The sequence below is a fragment of the Brachyhypopomus gauderio genome, chromosome 9 (assembly GCF_052324685.1).
Source record: "Brachyhypopomus gauderio isolate BG-103 chromosome 9, BGAUD_0.2, whole genome shotgun sequence".
NCBI classification, from domain to species: domain Eukaryota; kingdom Metazoa; phylum Chordata; class Actinopteri; order Gymnotiformes; family Hypopomidae; genus Brachyhypopomus; species Brachyhypopomus gauderio.
Window position 1 is genome coordinate 519,311 of NC_135219.1, and position 16,590 is coordinate 535,900.

Consider the following 16,590-nt stretch of genomic DNA (forward strand, 5'->3'; position numbering starts at 1 on the left):
TTTTTCTCACATCTGACCACAAAAGCGAAGGCAAACACCGAAGCATCATTTCGGCTGAATCACTTAATTGTTAAGCACAAGAAGTTCTTCCAAGACGGAGAGATGATAAAAGAGGCATTTGTTGAAGCCGCTAATTCCTTGTTCCGAGACTTTAAAAACAAATCGGAAATATTATCTTCAATCAAAGCTCTCCAGCTATCGAGGAATACTGTCACACGGCGCTCTGAAGACATGACCGAGGATTTGACCTTGAAACTTTGGAAGGATATTGCGGACTGCGAGTGTTTCTCGCTACAATTAGCGATACTTTAAAATACTTTATAAATATAAATAAAATACTTTATTTATCCTAAAAGGAAAAGGAAAGAAAGAATAAAGATAAAGAAAGAAAGATAAATTTGATTTGCATTTTTATAGTAGGTAGATCATTTTGACTTGGTCATCTTATAAGTAGCTCACAAGCTGAAAAGGTGTGGGCACCCCTGATGTAGTAGGTAATTTCGAATTGAGTGGCTCAGTTCGACATGGCTGTAACGATCTGCGTGACGCAGAACATGGAGGCGGACACAAACGCTGAGGAGAGTGAGATTTATTACAGGGAATTCCAAAAGCACGGTCATACAAACAGGCAGGGGTCATAACGTGAAGGCAATCCGAACAGGAGAGAGAAACAGGCACGACGAAACAAGAACAGGGAGGACTCACGGACCAGACGGGAACACACGGAGATCACGGGGAAAACAATCGATGCATGAAACTCAAAGAACATGAATGCACAAAACAACCGATAACCAGACTGGGGAATTACAGGGATTATATGAACATGGAACTAACAAGACACAGGTGAGGACGATGATAACAAGGCGTGGCAGACAGGGGAAACTGGGGCAACTGACGAGCTGGGCGGGATCAAGGAGCAGAGAACAACACAGACACGAGGGACAGAGAAACCGGAGTGATAGCTAGGAGAGGGGGCGTAGCCCTACGTGACAATGGCATAGTGCAGTAAGCACTAGATTTCAATACTGTATGTTCTGCTCAACCGTTAAAGCAGTCATTCTTTCAGTAGGCGACCGGGCAGTATGCAAACAACTTCGAAAATAATACGTCCGCCATTTTACAGATGACATTTGATGTCACCCTATGTCACATAGATAAATGGCCCAGTTGAATCATGGGATAGGACAGTGTGCTGCAATCACTTCAAAATGGCTCCTGATTCAGTAAGCCATCCGGGTACTTTTCGCTTACAGTTTAATGCATACTATGTTTTCCGCCATTTTGCCTGTTCCCTGTTTGATTTTGTTCATGTTGTATTTGTTGCTCTGCTGGATTAGACCCAGGCATTGTTCTCTGCCTTTGCTTTTTGGATTCATTTTGGAAATGTTAAACTCATTTTACCTGTTTGTGACTCCAACTTCTGAGCTAAAAAGTCAGGTCAAGTCATTAATATTCAATTTAAACACAATATAACACTTATGTGTAGATACAAAATACAATGACACTGAATCATTAACAGCTAATTGATTGTTTAATTCAGTCAAAATGAGTGGGAGAGGAAATACTGAACCTTGAAGGCATTTTCAGGGACCATACTGCCCACCCTTCATGAAAACTGATTTAATATGTTTAAGGATGTATGTGAGATGGTATGAATGTGGTTATGAAGACCCACTTCAATGTTACCATTGATCAGATATTCAAATGAAAAACATAAGACTTTTCGTGAGCCACAACTTCAGTTTCTCACAACTTGAGTTAGAGTTAACCACAGGTTTGTACTAAAGAGGCTTGTGGTTTGTGTGACATTATTCCACCAGCCTGAACCACTGTAGTCAGTGTAACGGGGCCGAGGGTGAGACAGGATACTGAGAGGTGAGCAGCATGTTCAACACGCTTCTATTTAAAGACGTAGCAGTAGCGCCACGCGCTAACAGATACACAGACTCCACCACTGAACACACAGCTTTACAGACAAACAAAGACGAGCAATGGACACCATTGACACACTAAACTGAGGAGTAACAGACATGTGACATCCAGCACAGGACAAAGTCTGAAATTCATTGATGAAATGAAAACAGTGAACAAAGACAAGATTACAATTTTTTTCTTGTATTGTATTTTTTTGCACATTTGTAAAATGTACATATGAGAAGTGTAAAATGACATATGAGCATCAAAGCAGAGAAATATGGGATGAGGGTATTTCCAGTCTTCTGTAATATCTGTATACATGTGTGTGTGTATTTACATTGGTCTAGGTTGGGTTAGGAATAGGGTGGCATATTCAGTTTTTGCCCTAGTGCTGATCTGGACATGTGCTGATGGGACTATATTTCTGTCATCTATAGTAGAGTATATCACATCAGACCCAGTCTGTCGAGGAAGAGAGAGAATGTCAACAATATGTTTACATCACACGTAATATTGCATGTTTGTAATAACCTCTAAGCACTCAGGAATATTGGAGCTAAATCTTACATTATAATTAGATACATTCACAAGAGAATATCAATGCTAACACTGACTTCACAGATATATTTCTCCAAATCTCTTTAATGTGGTGAATTACAGATGTCCTGTAATGTCCAGACTGAAAGTCCAGCATGTGTGCTAACCTGATCGTCCTTGTCAGGGCTGGCTCGGATGCCGTGCCATCTACATCCACAAGGGGCACCCGAGCCAGTCCTAGACTCCAGCAGCGCAATCAGCAATGATCTGTCTCACCTGTTGCCATGGCTTCTTAAGGAAGCCAGTGGAGACGGATCATTGCTGATTCGTTGTGGTTATGCCGTTACGCTCTCAGCCTCTCTCTTACTCTGTTTTGCAGCGTTTGCCTCTTTAGGTGTCTCGCCACCTATCTCTCTTATCTCTCTTCTCTGTCTTTTTTCAAGTCCTCTCCTGCGTCCCTTACTGACCTCCCTCAAGTTTTCCTCAACCTGTTTACCTTCCTATCCCGTTGCTGTTCGTATGGGAAGGGTTTTTTGTTTGAATAGCCTTTTTGCTATTAGTCAGCTCCTTCCCCTGACGTCCTTGTTTTTGCCTTATTTCTTTTTACGCGTTGAGCAGTCCGTGTTTATTCAGGCGCTCCTTTAGTTCTGTTATTTATTGTGGCACTTGGTTCCACCTCTCTCTCGCTCTCTCTAACACGGTGTGTGCGTCCCTACCACCGTCGTTACAGACCTGCTCTCCACCAACGTCCACATGTCCCACAGTGGCCACATTCTGTCTATTTCTCTGTCCTACAGGGAAAAGACAGAGATCCCATTATGATTCTACAGAAACACCTTTATACATTACATTACTACAACACATACAGAATCTATAATTATATATGTGATGCGTGAGAGACAGCAGGATAAGTCAGATGTGAGCAGTGTTAAATTAATGGGTATTAATACAGATCATGGACAAACATACGGGTCAAATCCAGAGAGAGAGCAAACCACCACAATCACACATTTATATGTTTTATTTAGAAAATAATGGATGCAAAGTCAAGTAATTCAATATGAACATGTATAAAGATTTAACAAAACATAGCAACACAAAATAATAAATATGAAATTGGCATGAGAAAGTGTGTCTCTAAAACAAGGAAGAGTATGTGGTTACATTAATTTATTACCTAATGCATTTCCATAGAAAGAAGAGGATAGAAACACAAGATGAGTGAAATAAACTCTTCATAAGATCAATACTTACCAATACAATACAATATTTACCATAGAGAGAAGCCAAGTAGACCAGGTTCTCTTTAATGATGTCTATTTGAGTTATTAATGTAAACACAAGCCTTTCATAGTATATATATTATAGACTACATCAACCCATTTATTTAAAGCTCATTTCTCAGTCCTCTTGTCTTACCGTGAACTTCTTCCCAGTTTCTCAAAATTTACGCATTTAACGCATGAGGCACTTCTGCACCGTGGAATGTTTCTCAGTGCACGAGTTCAAGACATACAGATTATATGGACGCACAATAAGATGAGCATGATGGAGATGACTGAAGAGGCTACGCTGGTGGATGGGAAATTTAAATATAAGAAACTTCCAGATGGAAGTACAAACACCCTTCCATCCTTCATTACCACCTCAACGCAAAACATGTTGGGGCTAACGCGCAAGTCAGTAATGATAACTTATTACTGATAAATGTATTCCTAGTACGAGCAAACAGTGTCGCTAGTCAACACTCGACCACATGTCGGGGTTCAAATTATGAAACAAAATGTCCACGTCAGACAAATTGACCAATTCACTCTCGAGATGGATTGCTGTGGACTGTAGACCGCTCTCTGTGGTCGAAGATAAAGGCTTACAAGAAGCGCCAGTCCAGAAAGATAATGTCGAAGAAAATCCAGCAGCTGTATGATGAGGAAAGGGAAGTAAAACAGGTTATTGTGAAGAGCGTCACAAATGTGGCTCTGACTGGGGATCACTGGACCTCTGTTAGCAACAAGAATTATCTTGGTGTGACAGCTCATATTATAGATGATGAATGGAAGATCCAGTCATTTGCTTTGAGCATGCAGAAGACCACTTCTACACAGGCATCTCCATAGTGCCTAGAGGACTTTATGGCTGTGGCAGAGGCCTAGGAAATTAAAGAAAAAGTCTACCATCTAAAATGGTAGGCCTATTTAAAAAAACATCTTCTGATTTACTTCAGTTCTTCTTATTCTTCCGATATCCTGAGCAAAACTCCCAAAATTAAACAACATTTTTGGTCAGAATTTCCAGCGTTCTGAGAACTGTTTGCTCTGTTTTCTGCACTCATCTATTGGTCTGTGTAGTAGACTGGTGGAAAAATAAACAAGATGTTGAAGTTTATGCTTATGTTCATTGATTAATTCATCATTAAAACTTAAATTAATATTTCTCATGTTAAATATTGAAATGTGAAAGCTTCTAATTAATTAGATTAATTTTTTAAAGATTAATTAATTTTTTAGATTAATTTTTTTCAAGTCTCAAATATATATATTTGCAAAGATGGATGAAATTCAGATATGATTTTCTGAAAAGTAGCACCTCTGTAAGCATAAGCTGTAATTTAAGTTGAGTTTCAGTTGTTGTATGCTATGATTTTGATTTCAGGTAAAAAGTGTAAAAAGCTGTAGGTGTGAGGATCATAAGCAAACCATTTCAACATTTTAAATGTATGTACAAAAAATCCATGAAACATTGCAATAAAAAAGCAAGTTGCCATTTATGTGTGTGTGTGTGTGTGTGTGTGTAATACCTCTGTGTCTCCAATAGATGAAAGCCAGTACCAGAAGAACCAACAGCAATAGAACTGACATGCTAAGAACTGTGTGAAAATACACACACACAAACACAAGCAAACACACATACACTCACACACACAAATGCAGGCAGACACAAACACACACACACACACACACACACACACACACACACACACACACACACACACACACACACACACAATATAGACATGATAAAATAGGTTTCTTTGATTGAAAATTAAATTGAAGGTGGTTTGTATGGAGTGATTTTTGTTTCAATAGTTCCACAAAAGCAAAAGTAAATCCAAGAGCAGAAAGTATATGTCATGAATGCAAAACAGAAAAAAATATATCAAAAGTATATATTTTTAAATATAATTGGTTATTTGAAACTTATTTTCGTTTGCATTTTGACAAGTTTTTGGTTCCATTGTTTTTGTTTTTTTGGATTTTCCCAGTAAGGTCTTTTGCTTCTGGAATCTCTCTTTGCTTCTGCTTCGTTTTTTGCTTCTGACTTTTGGAACACATTTCACGTGTGGGAGGGTCTTAGATGAAGGCGTTCCTCTGCAATCTCCATTGGTCACTGATTCCGGACTGACACAGAGCTCTGAGACCGCCTCTGGGACCAAGACACGCCCACCCCACCAGCTTCCCAGCGTTTTCAAACATGGCGGAACGGGGGTTCTGTTTCACAGCAGCATGTAAACTGAGTTTTACCATTAAAGTTTATACAAAGGTTTTAGTTAATTGCTAAATGGTCTGTAGATATTGCAAATGTACACTGTATAATAACTACATTAAGCATGGCGGTTAATATTTAGCACACTTCACCAGCGCAAGCTTTTTAAAATTTTAGTGAACTGGATGCAGGCATGAAAATCTGTCACCTTGCGGCGAAATTCGCCGTTTTGAAGTTTTCATATTTTGCGGTAAAACAAACTCTTATGAAAAATAGGTAGATAGTTAACGGTAAAATAACAAACAAGATTTTTTTGTAGTTCTAAATGGTGAACCCTGGTATTTTTACACTCATTTTCGCCGCTATTGTTATTTATTGGTTCATTAAGACGTAATGGTTTTGACTGAGCCATCTGGAATGGCGAAAGCGGCTTCTCGCATTTACGGATCTGGCTCCATACACTGACAAGACAGGTCAATATTTTTCAGCGCGATATTATCATGAGAGAAGACGACAGGGAAGAGCGTGTTTAAAGCTAGCCTTTAAATTATTTTTAATTTAATCGCTGCTGTAGCTTCTGTCACCGTTTTGCTACATTCACAATAGTAGCACTAGTTACTCGCTCCTCCAGTAACGTTCGCTCGCGTCCCCGCAGGTCTAAAGTGAGAAGGAAACTAATCCGCACTCTGCGTTTCAATAGACTACTCCTCTTACTCCTACCCCTCCAAGTTAAAATCTTTTTTTTTATCTCTGAGTCAGACAGTGTCTGAATGTCATGTCTGACATGTATTATGTTTAGTATCGCTATGTTCAATGAATATTGTTCACTTCTTAATAAAATATGGACAGCACAAGATGCATCTGATGTGTGTTTGTGTTTGGCATCTGCAGAACACTGAAAAACTGTGAGTGAGCAAAGCAGGTTGTATATAGGGTGGCCACTTTTCAGTATTGCTTTAATTTTGGTATTTTTTACTATTATGGATTTTAATATATTTGTAAATTTACTATATATCCTACACCTGTCCCCATACCAGATATTGCAAATACTCATATTTCTTCCACACATCAATGTTCTCTCCATCCAGTTCACTAAAATTTTAAAAAGCTCGTGCTGGTGAGCATGCTTAATGTAGTTATTATGTACATTTGCAATATCTACAGACCATTTAGCAATTAACTAAAACCTTTGTATAAACTTTAATGGTAAAACTTAGTTTACATGCTACTGTGAAACAGAACCCCCGTTCCGCCATGTTTGAAAACGCTGGGAAGCTGGTGGGGTGGGCGTGGCTTGGTCCCAGAGGCGGTCTCAGAGCTCTGTGTCAGTCCGGAATCAGTGACCAATAGAGATTGCAGAGGAACGCCTTCATCTAAGCCCCTCCCACACGTGAAATGTGTTCCAAATGTCAGAAGCAAAAAACGAAGCAGAAGCAAAGAGAGATTCCAGAAGCAAAAGACCTTACTGGGAAAATCCAAAAAAACAAAAACAATGGAACCAAAAACTTGTCAAAATGCAAACGAAAATAAGTTTCAAATAACCAATTATATTAAAAATATATACTTTTGATATATTTTTTTCTGTTTTGCATTCATAACATATACTTTCTGCTCTTTACTTTTGCTTTTGTGGAACTATTGAAACAAAAATCACACCATAGGTTTGACCTAGAGGGAGTTTACCTGTAGTCTGAAGATCTGGTGGTTCTCCAGATGTGACGTTTACTGTAGGAGACACTATTGAAACAAACAACATATTGTGACGGGCAGGGTGAGCGAAATAAAATGGAAGCAATCACGCCAAGTCTCAGGGAAAATGGATGGTTTAATAGAGAAATTGTGCAAACCAAAACCCGTGAACTGATCCAATTGAAGGATATAATAACCAGCGGTCAACTGGTACAAAGACAAGACATATATAGGCAAACAAACGACCCTCAGGTGAGACGGATTGCAGGCTCTGCCCACCTGAGGGACGAACACAACACAACAACAGGACAGCTGCTGCTGTATAGGGAGGCGACCAGTAGGGGGCCCGCCGTACCGTGACACACATGAAACCAAAAACATCACAGATACAGTCACCCATCTCAACCCTACACCAAATCAATCCCTGGTCTCTTTTAAAAACCTCTTCAAATAATCTCCTTCACCTCTATGATCTTTCTCTCTTTTCTGTTTGTCTTTTCTTTTTTGTGCTTAAGATTTGTGCCATCTCGCCATTTTTATGCGGCATCTCTCTAGATCAGATTTGCGTAGTATCAGAAATGTTAAAACTCTTGCTCCTGTGAGCTGGCCGGCTTCAGTCAGTGCAGATCAAACCATTTTTCTGTGAGACATGGAGCTGTTTCCAGTTAAAGGTAAATATAAAGATAGCAAAAATAAATTTTGTTAGCCTGTCAGCCTATTTAAATGTCATAAAAGTCTATTAAACAGTAAACATAGGTGAATCTTTGATCTCTGTCATCTTCACACACTCAAACTGCAAAGGACCTTTTCATGTCTACACATGCTTGTCATGTATATTTCAGTGGTTTACCTGAAACATGCAGAGTGAAGTCTCTGATATATCTGTGTTCACTCTCAGTCTCACAGCTGTAGTCTCTCTCATCTTCTTTTCTCAGGTCAGTTATGAGCAGAGACAGATTTCCAGGAGAGAGTTCATTAAACCACTGAACTCTGTCTCTGTAGTGCTCATCTCTGAACACTTCAGTCCAGGTTCCTCCACTCCAAGTCCACCAGGTGAATCTCTGAGGTCGTGTCTGCAGGTCAGTGCAGGAGCAGGACAGCAGGACTGAGCCTCCTGTGTGACCTTTGACCTCCTCTCTCTCATGGCCAGAGAGCATGCAGCCTGCAGAAAGACAGAAAGCTCCCACATTATTATCACTCAGAGGGAAAATATTATTATTAATAATAATAATAATAATAATAATAATAATATTTTATTTGTAATGTACTTTACATTTGAAACAAACTTCAAAGTGCAACATGGTAAGGTACATAGTAAAAAACATGGTAAAATATATGATCAAATACATGGTAAAATAAACGATCAAATATATGGTAAAATATATATGATCAAAATAATTCATTATTTTAATAGTTCAATAGGTACTGTGTTTAAAAGAAAGTTAATTATAAGTCATAAAATTTCCTAAAGAGAAAAGTTTTAAGTCCCTTTTTAAAACACTCCTTTGACTGTGGTGACCTTAGATGGTCAGGGAGGGCATTCCACAGCCGAGGGGCAGCCGAGCAGAAGGCCCGATCACCCATAGGTGAGGAGGGAGATCTTGTACTCTATTCTGGCAGAGATAGGAAGCCAGTGAAGAGAACGGAGGACCGGAGTGATGTGTTCATATTTACGAACTCTCATCAGGACCCTTGCAGCACTATTCTGGATGTTCTGTAGCCGCTGAAGGCTCTTGTTAGGGATCCCGATGAGACGTGCATTACAGTAATCCAGTCTGGAGGAGATAAAAGCATGAACCAGTGTTTCTGCATCTGATACAGTCAAAGTCGGACGAAGTTTGGCAATATTTCTGAGGTGGTGGAAGGAGACTTTGCAGAGGTGATTGATATGGCTTTCAAATGTGAGTTGTGGATCAAGATGGACACCAAGGTTAGTGACTGAAGAGGAGAGTGGGATGTTCTGACCAGAGAAAGTGAAGCTGGTTATAGATGTAGACTTTGTCTGGTGTGAGGTGCCAATTAGGATTGCTTCTGTCTTAGCGCTGTTTAACTGGGGAAAGTTGTGTCCCATCCACTTCTCTATCTCCTCCAAGCAGGCAGAGAGTCTTGAAGGATGGGTAGTTGGCAGTAGTGGTCCAGAGGAGGAAAAGTCCACTTTTAAGTAAAGTGGTATGTCATCAGCATAGCAGTGAAATGAAATGCCGTGGCGACTAATGACATGGCCAAGGGGGAGCATGTACAGATTGAAAAGGATGGGGCCAAGAACTGACCCCTGAGGGACTCCGCAGGTCATGGTATGTATATGTGATCTTGCATTGTTGACTGAAATATATTCTGTCCTTTCAGCAAAATAGGACTGAAACCAGTTTAGGGCAGTGTCCCTAAGACCAACGATGGTATGTAAGCGGTGGAGGAGAATATGGTGGTCAACAGTGTCGAATGCAGCAGATAAGTCAAGGAGGATGAGTAGTGAAGGTGAGCCATTGTCAGCTGCCATTAAAAGATCATTGCTGACCCTAACCAGAGCTGTTTCTGTGCTGTGCGAGGAGCGGAAGCCAGATTGAAACTTTTCAAAAATATCATTATATTTGAGGCGGTCTTGAAGATGGCCAGCTACAACCTTTTCCAGGACTTTGGAGAGGAAAGGAAGGTTGGAGATAGGCCTGTAATTAGTAAACACTTCAGGACTAAGTGTAGGTTTTTTAAGAAGTGGTCTGATTATGGCAGTCTTCAAAGGAGATGGAACATACCCAGCCTGAAGAGAAAGGTTTATAACAGTGGTGATCAGAGGACTAATGGTAGATATATCTCCTTTCAAATGGGGTGTAGGAAAGGGATCCAGGGCACAGGTGGAGGGTTTCATCCTTCTGATGATGCCTTCAACTTCCTGCTGTGAGACCTCTGGAAAACGGTTTAGGGGCTGCAAGACCTCAGATTGTGAGTGGGTGTCCAGTATATAGGGGAGAGGAGTTACAGAGACCAGAACAGATTTTTTCAATTTTTGTTTTGAAAAAGTCCATGAGATTGTTGCAGTGCTCTTCGGTAGTTTTAGTGAATAAGGGGACTTGCGGTTACAATGCTATTGGCTATAAGCCTCCAAATGCAGGTTATAAACAATCCAATAATTCATCTGTTACATGTTTAGTTGAACAGATTCAGTAGTTGTAGTCTAATACTGTTCTTAATAATGACATTTCTACACACACTTAGTCTAAACTACAGACACCACGTCACTAATGTGAGCAACACTGAATTCATGCTTTTCATGTATATTTCAGTGGTTTACCTGAAACACGCAGAGTGAAGTATTTGATATATCCGTGTTCACTCCCAGTATAACACCTGTATTCTCCCTCATCCTCTGTTCTCAGGTCAGTTATGAGCAGAGACAGATTTCTAGGAGAGAGTTTATTAAACCGCTGAACTCTGTCTCTGTAGCGCTCATCACTGAACACATCAGTCCAGTGTCCACTACTCAGAGTCCACCAGGTGAAACTCTGAGGTTGTGTCTGCAGGTCAGTGCAGGAGCAGGACAGCAGGACTGAGCCTCCTGTGTGACCTTTGACCTTGTTTGTCTTATCAACACCAGACAGAATGCAGCCTGCAGGTCAACACAGAAAAACATTACAAATATGTCCTCTTATTTAATATACACACTTACTCTCATTTCATTCCACTACAAATAATGCCATTAGGCATGAATTAATTTTCAGCAAGTCTACATGACATTTAGTGGCAACAAATATCAGATTTTAATGTAATGTAAGATCAGAAATCTAATAATGTAACATCACATATTAATTTAATCAGATTTAATGTAATATATCAGATATCTGATAATGTAAAAATAGATATTAATGTAATATAATATCAGATATTAATGTAATAGCAGATATCTCATAATGGACAATAATCTGATTTGACAATTTAGAAATATCCACAGAGCACTAGCTAATAATAACCTGTATACCTGAAGCAAACCCCAAACTCCTGACCTAAAAGCTGTTACTCTCCTTTTGTTCAGTAATAGTGGGTTGTATAAAATCACGGTGCTCACCTGCTGTGAAGTGAAGCACTACAAACAGGAGACACAAGCACTCCATCATTCCTGGTGCTGTTTCACACTCTCGTCTCCAACACACTCTCACCACACCACGCTGACTGTGGAGTTCTTCTACATGCTGTTGGGTTTTATGTGTCGTTTCTTCATTTCTTTCCTAATCAACTTGCACACAGTGGCAATGTGATGTCAGCCCCTGCTAACACCAGCCCCCACTAACACAGGAAGTGCTTAAAATAAGTGTAGAAAACAAGAATAAAGTACTCTACACTATTCACTGGTCATTACACTGCAGTGCAATCAACAGACTAATGATTCATTAAGACCACTGCTAAGCAGTAAATGATTCCCCCCCAGTACTCTCTCAGTGTTAATCACCTCTGTATTCACCCATAAACTAACTACATCTGCCCCCATCACACAGCACCACCCATCCAGTAAAGTGAGACATAGTGCCACTGATATAGCCGGGTAGCCAGCCCACTGATTACGAGTCAGTAACCAAACGGTATCATCAAATGTGCAAATCTTTAGTCTGCTTCTTTACAGTGAATCTCTCCACACCATGTGCAAGATTTGTCATGGAAAGTTTTGTTTCCTCTTCCATCTATCGGATAAAATGCAGCAAGATGAAGCAACTCGGTTAAAGAAGATCGTGAAGATGATAACCAGACAAAAACACATCAAGAAATGTTACAACATTTCATGTTACAAGTAATTCATGCGAGACTACTAACAAACTGATGTCCACAACCTCAAGAACACCAAAAAAGGTCTCAACTAAACATCAACTAAACGCTTCCAGATTAATTAAATGCCACCAGAGCTCAGATTTTAAAACTGCGTACAGTCATTGAAGACAATACACACATAACTATTTAACCCTTAACAAAATGTATGACTATGTTTTTTTTATGGCTAGGACTGGAGGCCTGTCCTCTTTAGTCAGGCCTGATAATGAATAGATAAATGTAGACCAAAGTAACACCACGAGCTCAGGCCGTGGGAGTGTGACAGCCAGGCCAAAGCCCGTGAACACAGAGGAAAGGGGTGTCAGAAAATGTAAGAAACGAAACAATACAAAGCAGCAACAAAACAGGAACAACAAACAGATAGACAACCTGTAAATAATGGAGACCTTTAATCATGTGCTATTTATGGCCCTCCCGTGCGAACAATCTTATGTTTATCTTATGTTAGAAAACACCCGCAGTTTTAGATATACGCCTTTGGCTCCCCCTGGTGGAGCAAACATTTAAGAGGTTATTGTTTCCCATACTGATTTTGTGAATGTAGAAAAAAAATTAAAATTTAATGAAAGCATTCCTTTTGGTTTTTCCAATTGTATGCGATTAGTACATGATTATTGAATTCATCAGCATTTCTAACGTAAGGAAACATAGTCTTAGATTTGAAAACTAAAAACACAGAAATGCTGTTATAGAACACAAATGAATCGGGAAAAGAAATACCAGCACACAACATGGCATATTGAGCAGTGGGAATATAGCTGAATGCATTTAAAGGGGCAGTTTCAGAGGCTTATTGAAGGCCTTATTGATGGTGGGCCAGAGAAATAACAAATGCATCATGAAGAACAGGTCACTCCCTAAGAGAGGAACCTGATTTTAGCCTAATCCAACATCATTTAATACCTCAAATCTATCTGGAAACACGGCATATTGAGTAGTTAAGCACACAGAAAGCGCACTGAAATGATTCAGAGGGGCAAGTTCAGAGGCCTGCTGTATGCCTATAATGCGTCGGGCCAGACAAATAACACATGCATCATTCATAACTAGTTCTTATATGTATGAGGAACCTGATTTTGGCCTGGCCCAGCATCATTTTATGCCTCAAATCTAACTGGAAACATGGCATATTGGGTATAAGCGCACAGGTGAAATGGTTCAGAGGGGCAAGTTCAGAGGCCTGCTGTATGCATGTAAGGTCTTGGGCCAGGCAAAACTCAAATGCATCATACATAACTAGTTCCTATATGTATGAGGAACCTGATTTTGGCCTGGCCCAGAATCATTTTATGCCTCAAATCTAATTGGAAACATGGCATATTGAGTAAAGCGCACAGGTGAAATGGATCAGAGGGCCAAGTTCAGAGGCCTGCTGTATGCCTGTAATGTCTTGGGCCAGGCAAAACACAAATGCATCATACATAACTAGTTCCTATATGTATGAGGAGCCTGGATTTAGCCTGGCCCAGCATCATTTTATGCCTCAAATCTAACTGGAAACACGGCATATTGAGTCAAGTGCATAGGTGAAATAGTTCAGAGGGGCAAGTTCAGAGGCCTGCTGTATGCCTGTAAGGTCTTGGGCCAAACAAATAACATATGCATCGTACATAACTAGTTCCTATATGTGTAAGGAACCTGTTTTTGGCCTGATCCAACATCATTTTAGCCCTCAAATCTAACTGGCAAAATGGCATATTGACTATTTAAGCGCACAGGTGAAATGGTTCATGAGGTGGATTTCAGAGGCTTGCTGTATGCATGTAAGGCATTGGGCCAGGCAAATATTCAATTATCATGTACAAATCGCGTACAATTGGAACGACTTGAAATAGAAACCATTTTACAAAAGGAATGCTTTCATAAAAGTTTTATTTTTTTTCTACATTCACAAAATCAGTATGGGAAACAATAACCTCTTAAATGTTTGCTCTTACGCTCGTTTAATCTATCGTTTTTAAACAAAGTGCGCAGCAAACACGCATCGTGAACACACCCCTTTTGAATAAGGAACCAACTTCAGCCGCCGAATAAGGAGCTGCGAATAAGTAACCAAACGAATCTCAAACTGCGAATAAGTGACCAACTTCAACCTCGTGCTCAAACTGATGAATAATCTCTCTCATACGAATAATGCATCTTACCGCGGCGTACGCGGCTGAAATCACTTGTCTCCGTGTACCGTGTTTACGAGCGACTACCAGACGGTATGTGGCTACAATCAAGTCTCTTGTCCTTCGAAGGAGATCAGACAGCATGAGGTCCTCCTGCTCGGTTCGATTTGGTCCATTTTCCTCAAGTTGACCCGGTCCGTCTTCCTGAATCGCGCTGACGGCTAAATACATGAGAGAAAACATAGTCTTACTATCGAATTGTGAAATCATTTAATTACATGAACATTCACAAAAACTTACGTGACGGGGGAGGTCCACTGAGCGGAGAAGCATTTTCCCATCTATTGAAAAACAAAGTTTACTTACCCGGAGATGCACAAGCGTGTACAACCGCCATGCGATCGACGTCAAGATCTGTACCAGCAAGCGTCACCCCTTCACGGGTTCTACCGGCATCTATATATTGCAAACAATACAGTTAGTCATATAGAATAAACTATTAAAATTATTTAATACTAAAAGTTTAATTCGGCAAGGAATGAAATAACATTCACCTACTTTTAAAACATAGTTTTCTATGATAAACCGTTCTCACAAATCTTTCTGAAATCATTCCATTAAGTAGCCGCTAGATGGCACCATAGGATAAGGAATGAAGGACAGATTTAAATGTAACGTTCATTCGTCAAACGACAGCTAGATGGCAGCATAGGATAAGGAATGGAGGATACATTTAATCCTCTATGGTACTTTGTTGCCTCCAGGCAACACATAATACTTTATCATGTTGAAAGAAGATTAGACATCCCCTATACTTCTCTGTCCACCTTAAGAACTATATGACCCTATATCAGCCAATGAAAATGCAAAAAATTGGTCACGTGCTCTACAGGCGACCATTTTGCTTCCTTTTTCAGCACCATTTTTTTTCTCTCAGAAAAGTGTCTTTTTCGGCAATTTCCATCCAATTTTACATCTTTAAAAAATCTAAACATTATTTGTTGGTACGTGAAGATGTATTTTCAAGAATCTTATATTAGATATAATCAAATATATCTCAGAAAAATACAAAACATTGTACGTTTAACACTACTATAATGAAATCACGTGTGCACAAATTCTAACAGTTACAACATTTAGTGCAGGAGTGCATGCAATATTTTAAAATTACCTATATAAATTTCATATATTTTCCAGGAAATTGTTTATCTATTACATTTAGAAGAATTTGTAATTCACATAGTATATATTTGTACATTTGAATGGAGGAAATGAATCCACAAATTCAAAAAGTTTAAAAGCCAGTTGACAGTGAGGATGAGGGGTCATATAGTGATGAGGAAGATGAGGTGATCGGTGCAACCCTGCAGTGGGAGAGTGAGAGTGAGGTTGATGATGATGATGATGATGATGAAAATTACCAACTGAAAAGAGGCCAAAAGCGTCTGCAGAAGCATGGCCAGCAGCGCCAGCGTGTTTTGATCAGACACTGGCATCATTTTAAACAAGACAATCCTAAAAAAACGAGTCTTACCTTCTGAATGAGACGCGTTCATATCTTGTAAATGTTGTCTGCTCGTTCGGAAAGGCTCCAGGTTGCTGAGTGAAACATCTTACAGTTCCTAGGGGCTTTTGTACATTTTTTTTTGGCGGGGGAGAAACGCATTTGTTGTATTGTGTGTGTGTGTGTGTGTGTGTGTGTGTGTGTAGGGGAGACCGGGGAAATGGTCTGTAATCTGTGACAGGGGAGTTATTCACGTGTTAAGGTCAGTCAGGGGAGGTGAAGAGATACAGAGATACAGATGCTTTAAGTCTGTGTGTCTGAGACGATGAGGCCTCTCTTAGGAAAAGAGAAAAGAGGTTTGGAGAGTTGGCACATTTTATTTAATATTGATGTGTAACACACATAATTCCTCCTTCGAGAAAACATTTTCTTTCTCGATAGTCTGCACCAAAGAGCACCCTCCTGTCTTTAAGCGTTAGACCCCCGGCTCTGTGCGGAAAAATCAGAGCCGTAGAAAGAGAGAGTTGCGACACT

The 16,590-nt window shown here is 39.8% G+C and overlaps 1 protein-coding gene across 1 annotated transcript; it reads right to left on the minus strand.

The window, feature by feature from the left end:
• Positions 1-2,552: 2,552 nt before the first annotated feature.
• Positions 2,553-16,231, minus strand: LOC143522623 (uncharacterized). Its single transcript, XM_077016341.1, has 10 exons — positions 16,087-16,231; positions 14,919-15,008; positions 14,583-14,773; positions 11,684-11,843; positions 10,913-11,227; positions 8,477-8,788; positions 7,621-7,674; positions 5,252-5,320; positions 3,187-4,806; positions 2,553-2,630 (listed from the first exon to the last, which is right to left on the minus strand). Exons 1-9 carry the CDS (start codon positions 16,106-16,108, stop codon positions 4,787-4,789), a joined length of 1,233 nt encoding a protein of 410 aa, XP_076872456.1. The 5' UTR covers positions 16,109-16,231; the 3' UTR covers positions 2,553-2,630; positions 3,187-4,786.
• Between the last annotated feature and the right edge of the window lie 359 nt (positions 16,232-16,590).

Coding starts and splice junctions, on each gene's coding strand:
- LOC143522623 (XM_077016341.1), bottom strand. CDS start 16,108: ATGAACGCGTCTCATTCAGAAG. Junction 11,844..14,582: donor TTTCAGCCGCGTACGCCGCG/GTAAGATGCATT, acceptor CAAGTTGATTAG/GAAAGAAATGAAGAAACGAC. Junction 11,228..11,683: donor AGTGCTTCACTTCACAGCAG/GTGAGCACCGTG, acceptor GTTGACCTGCAG/GCTGCATTCTGTCTGGTGTT.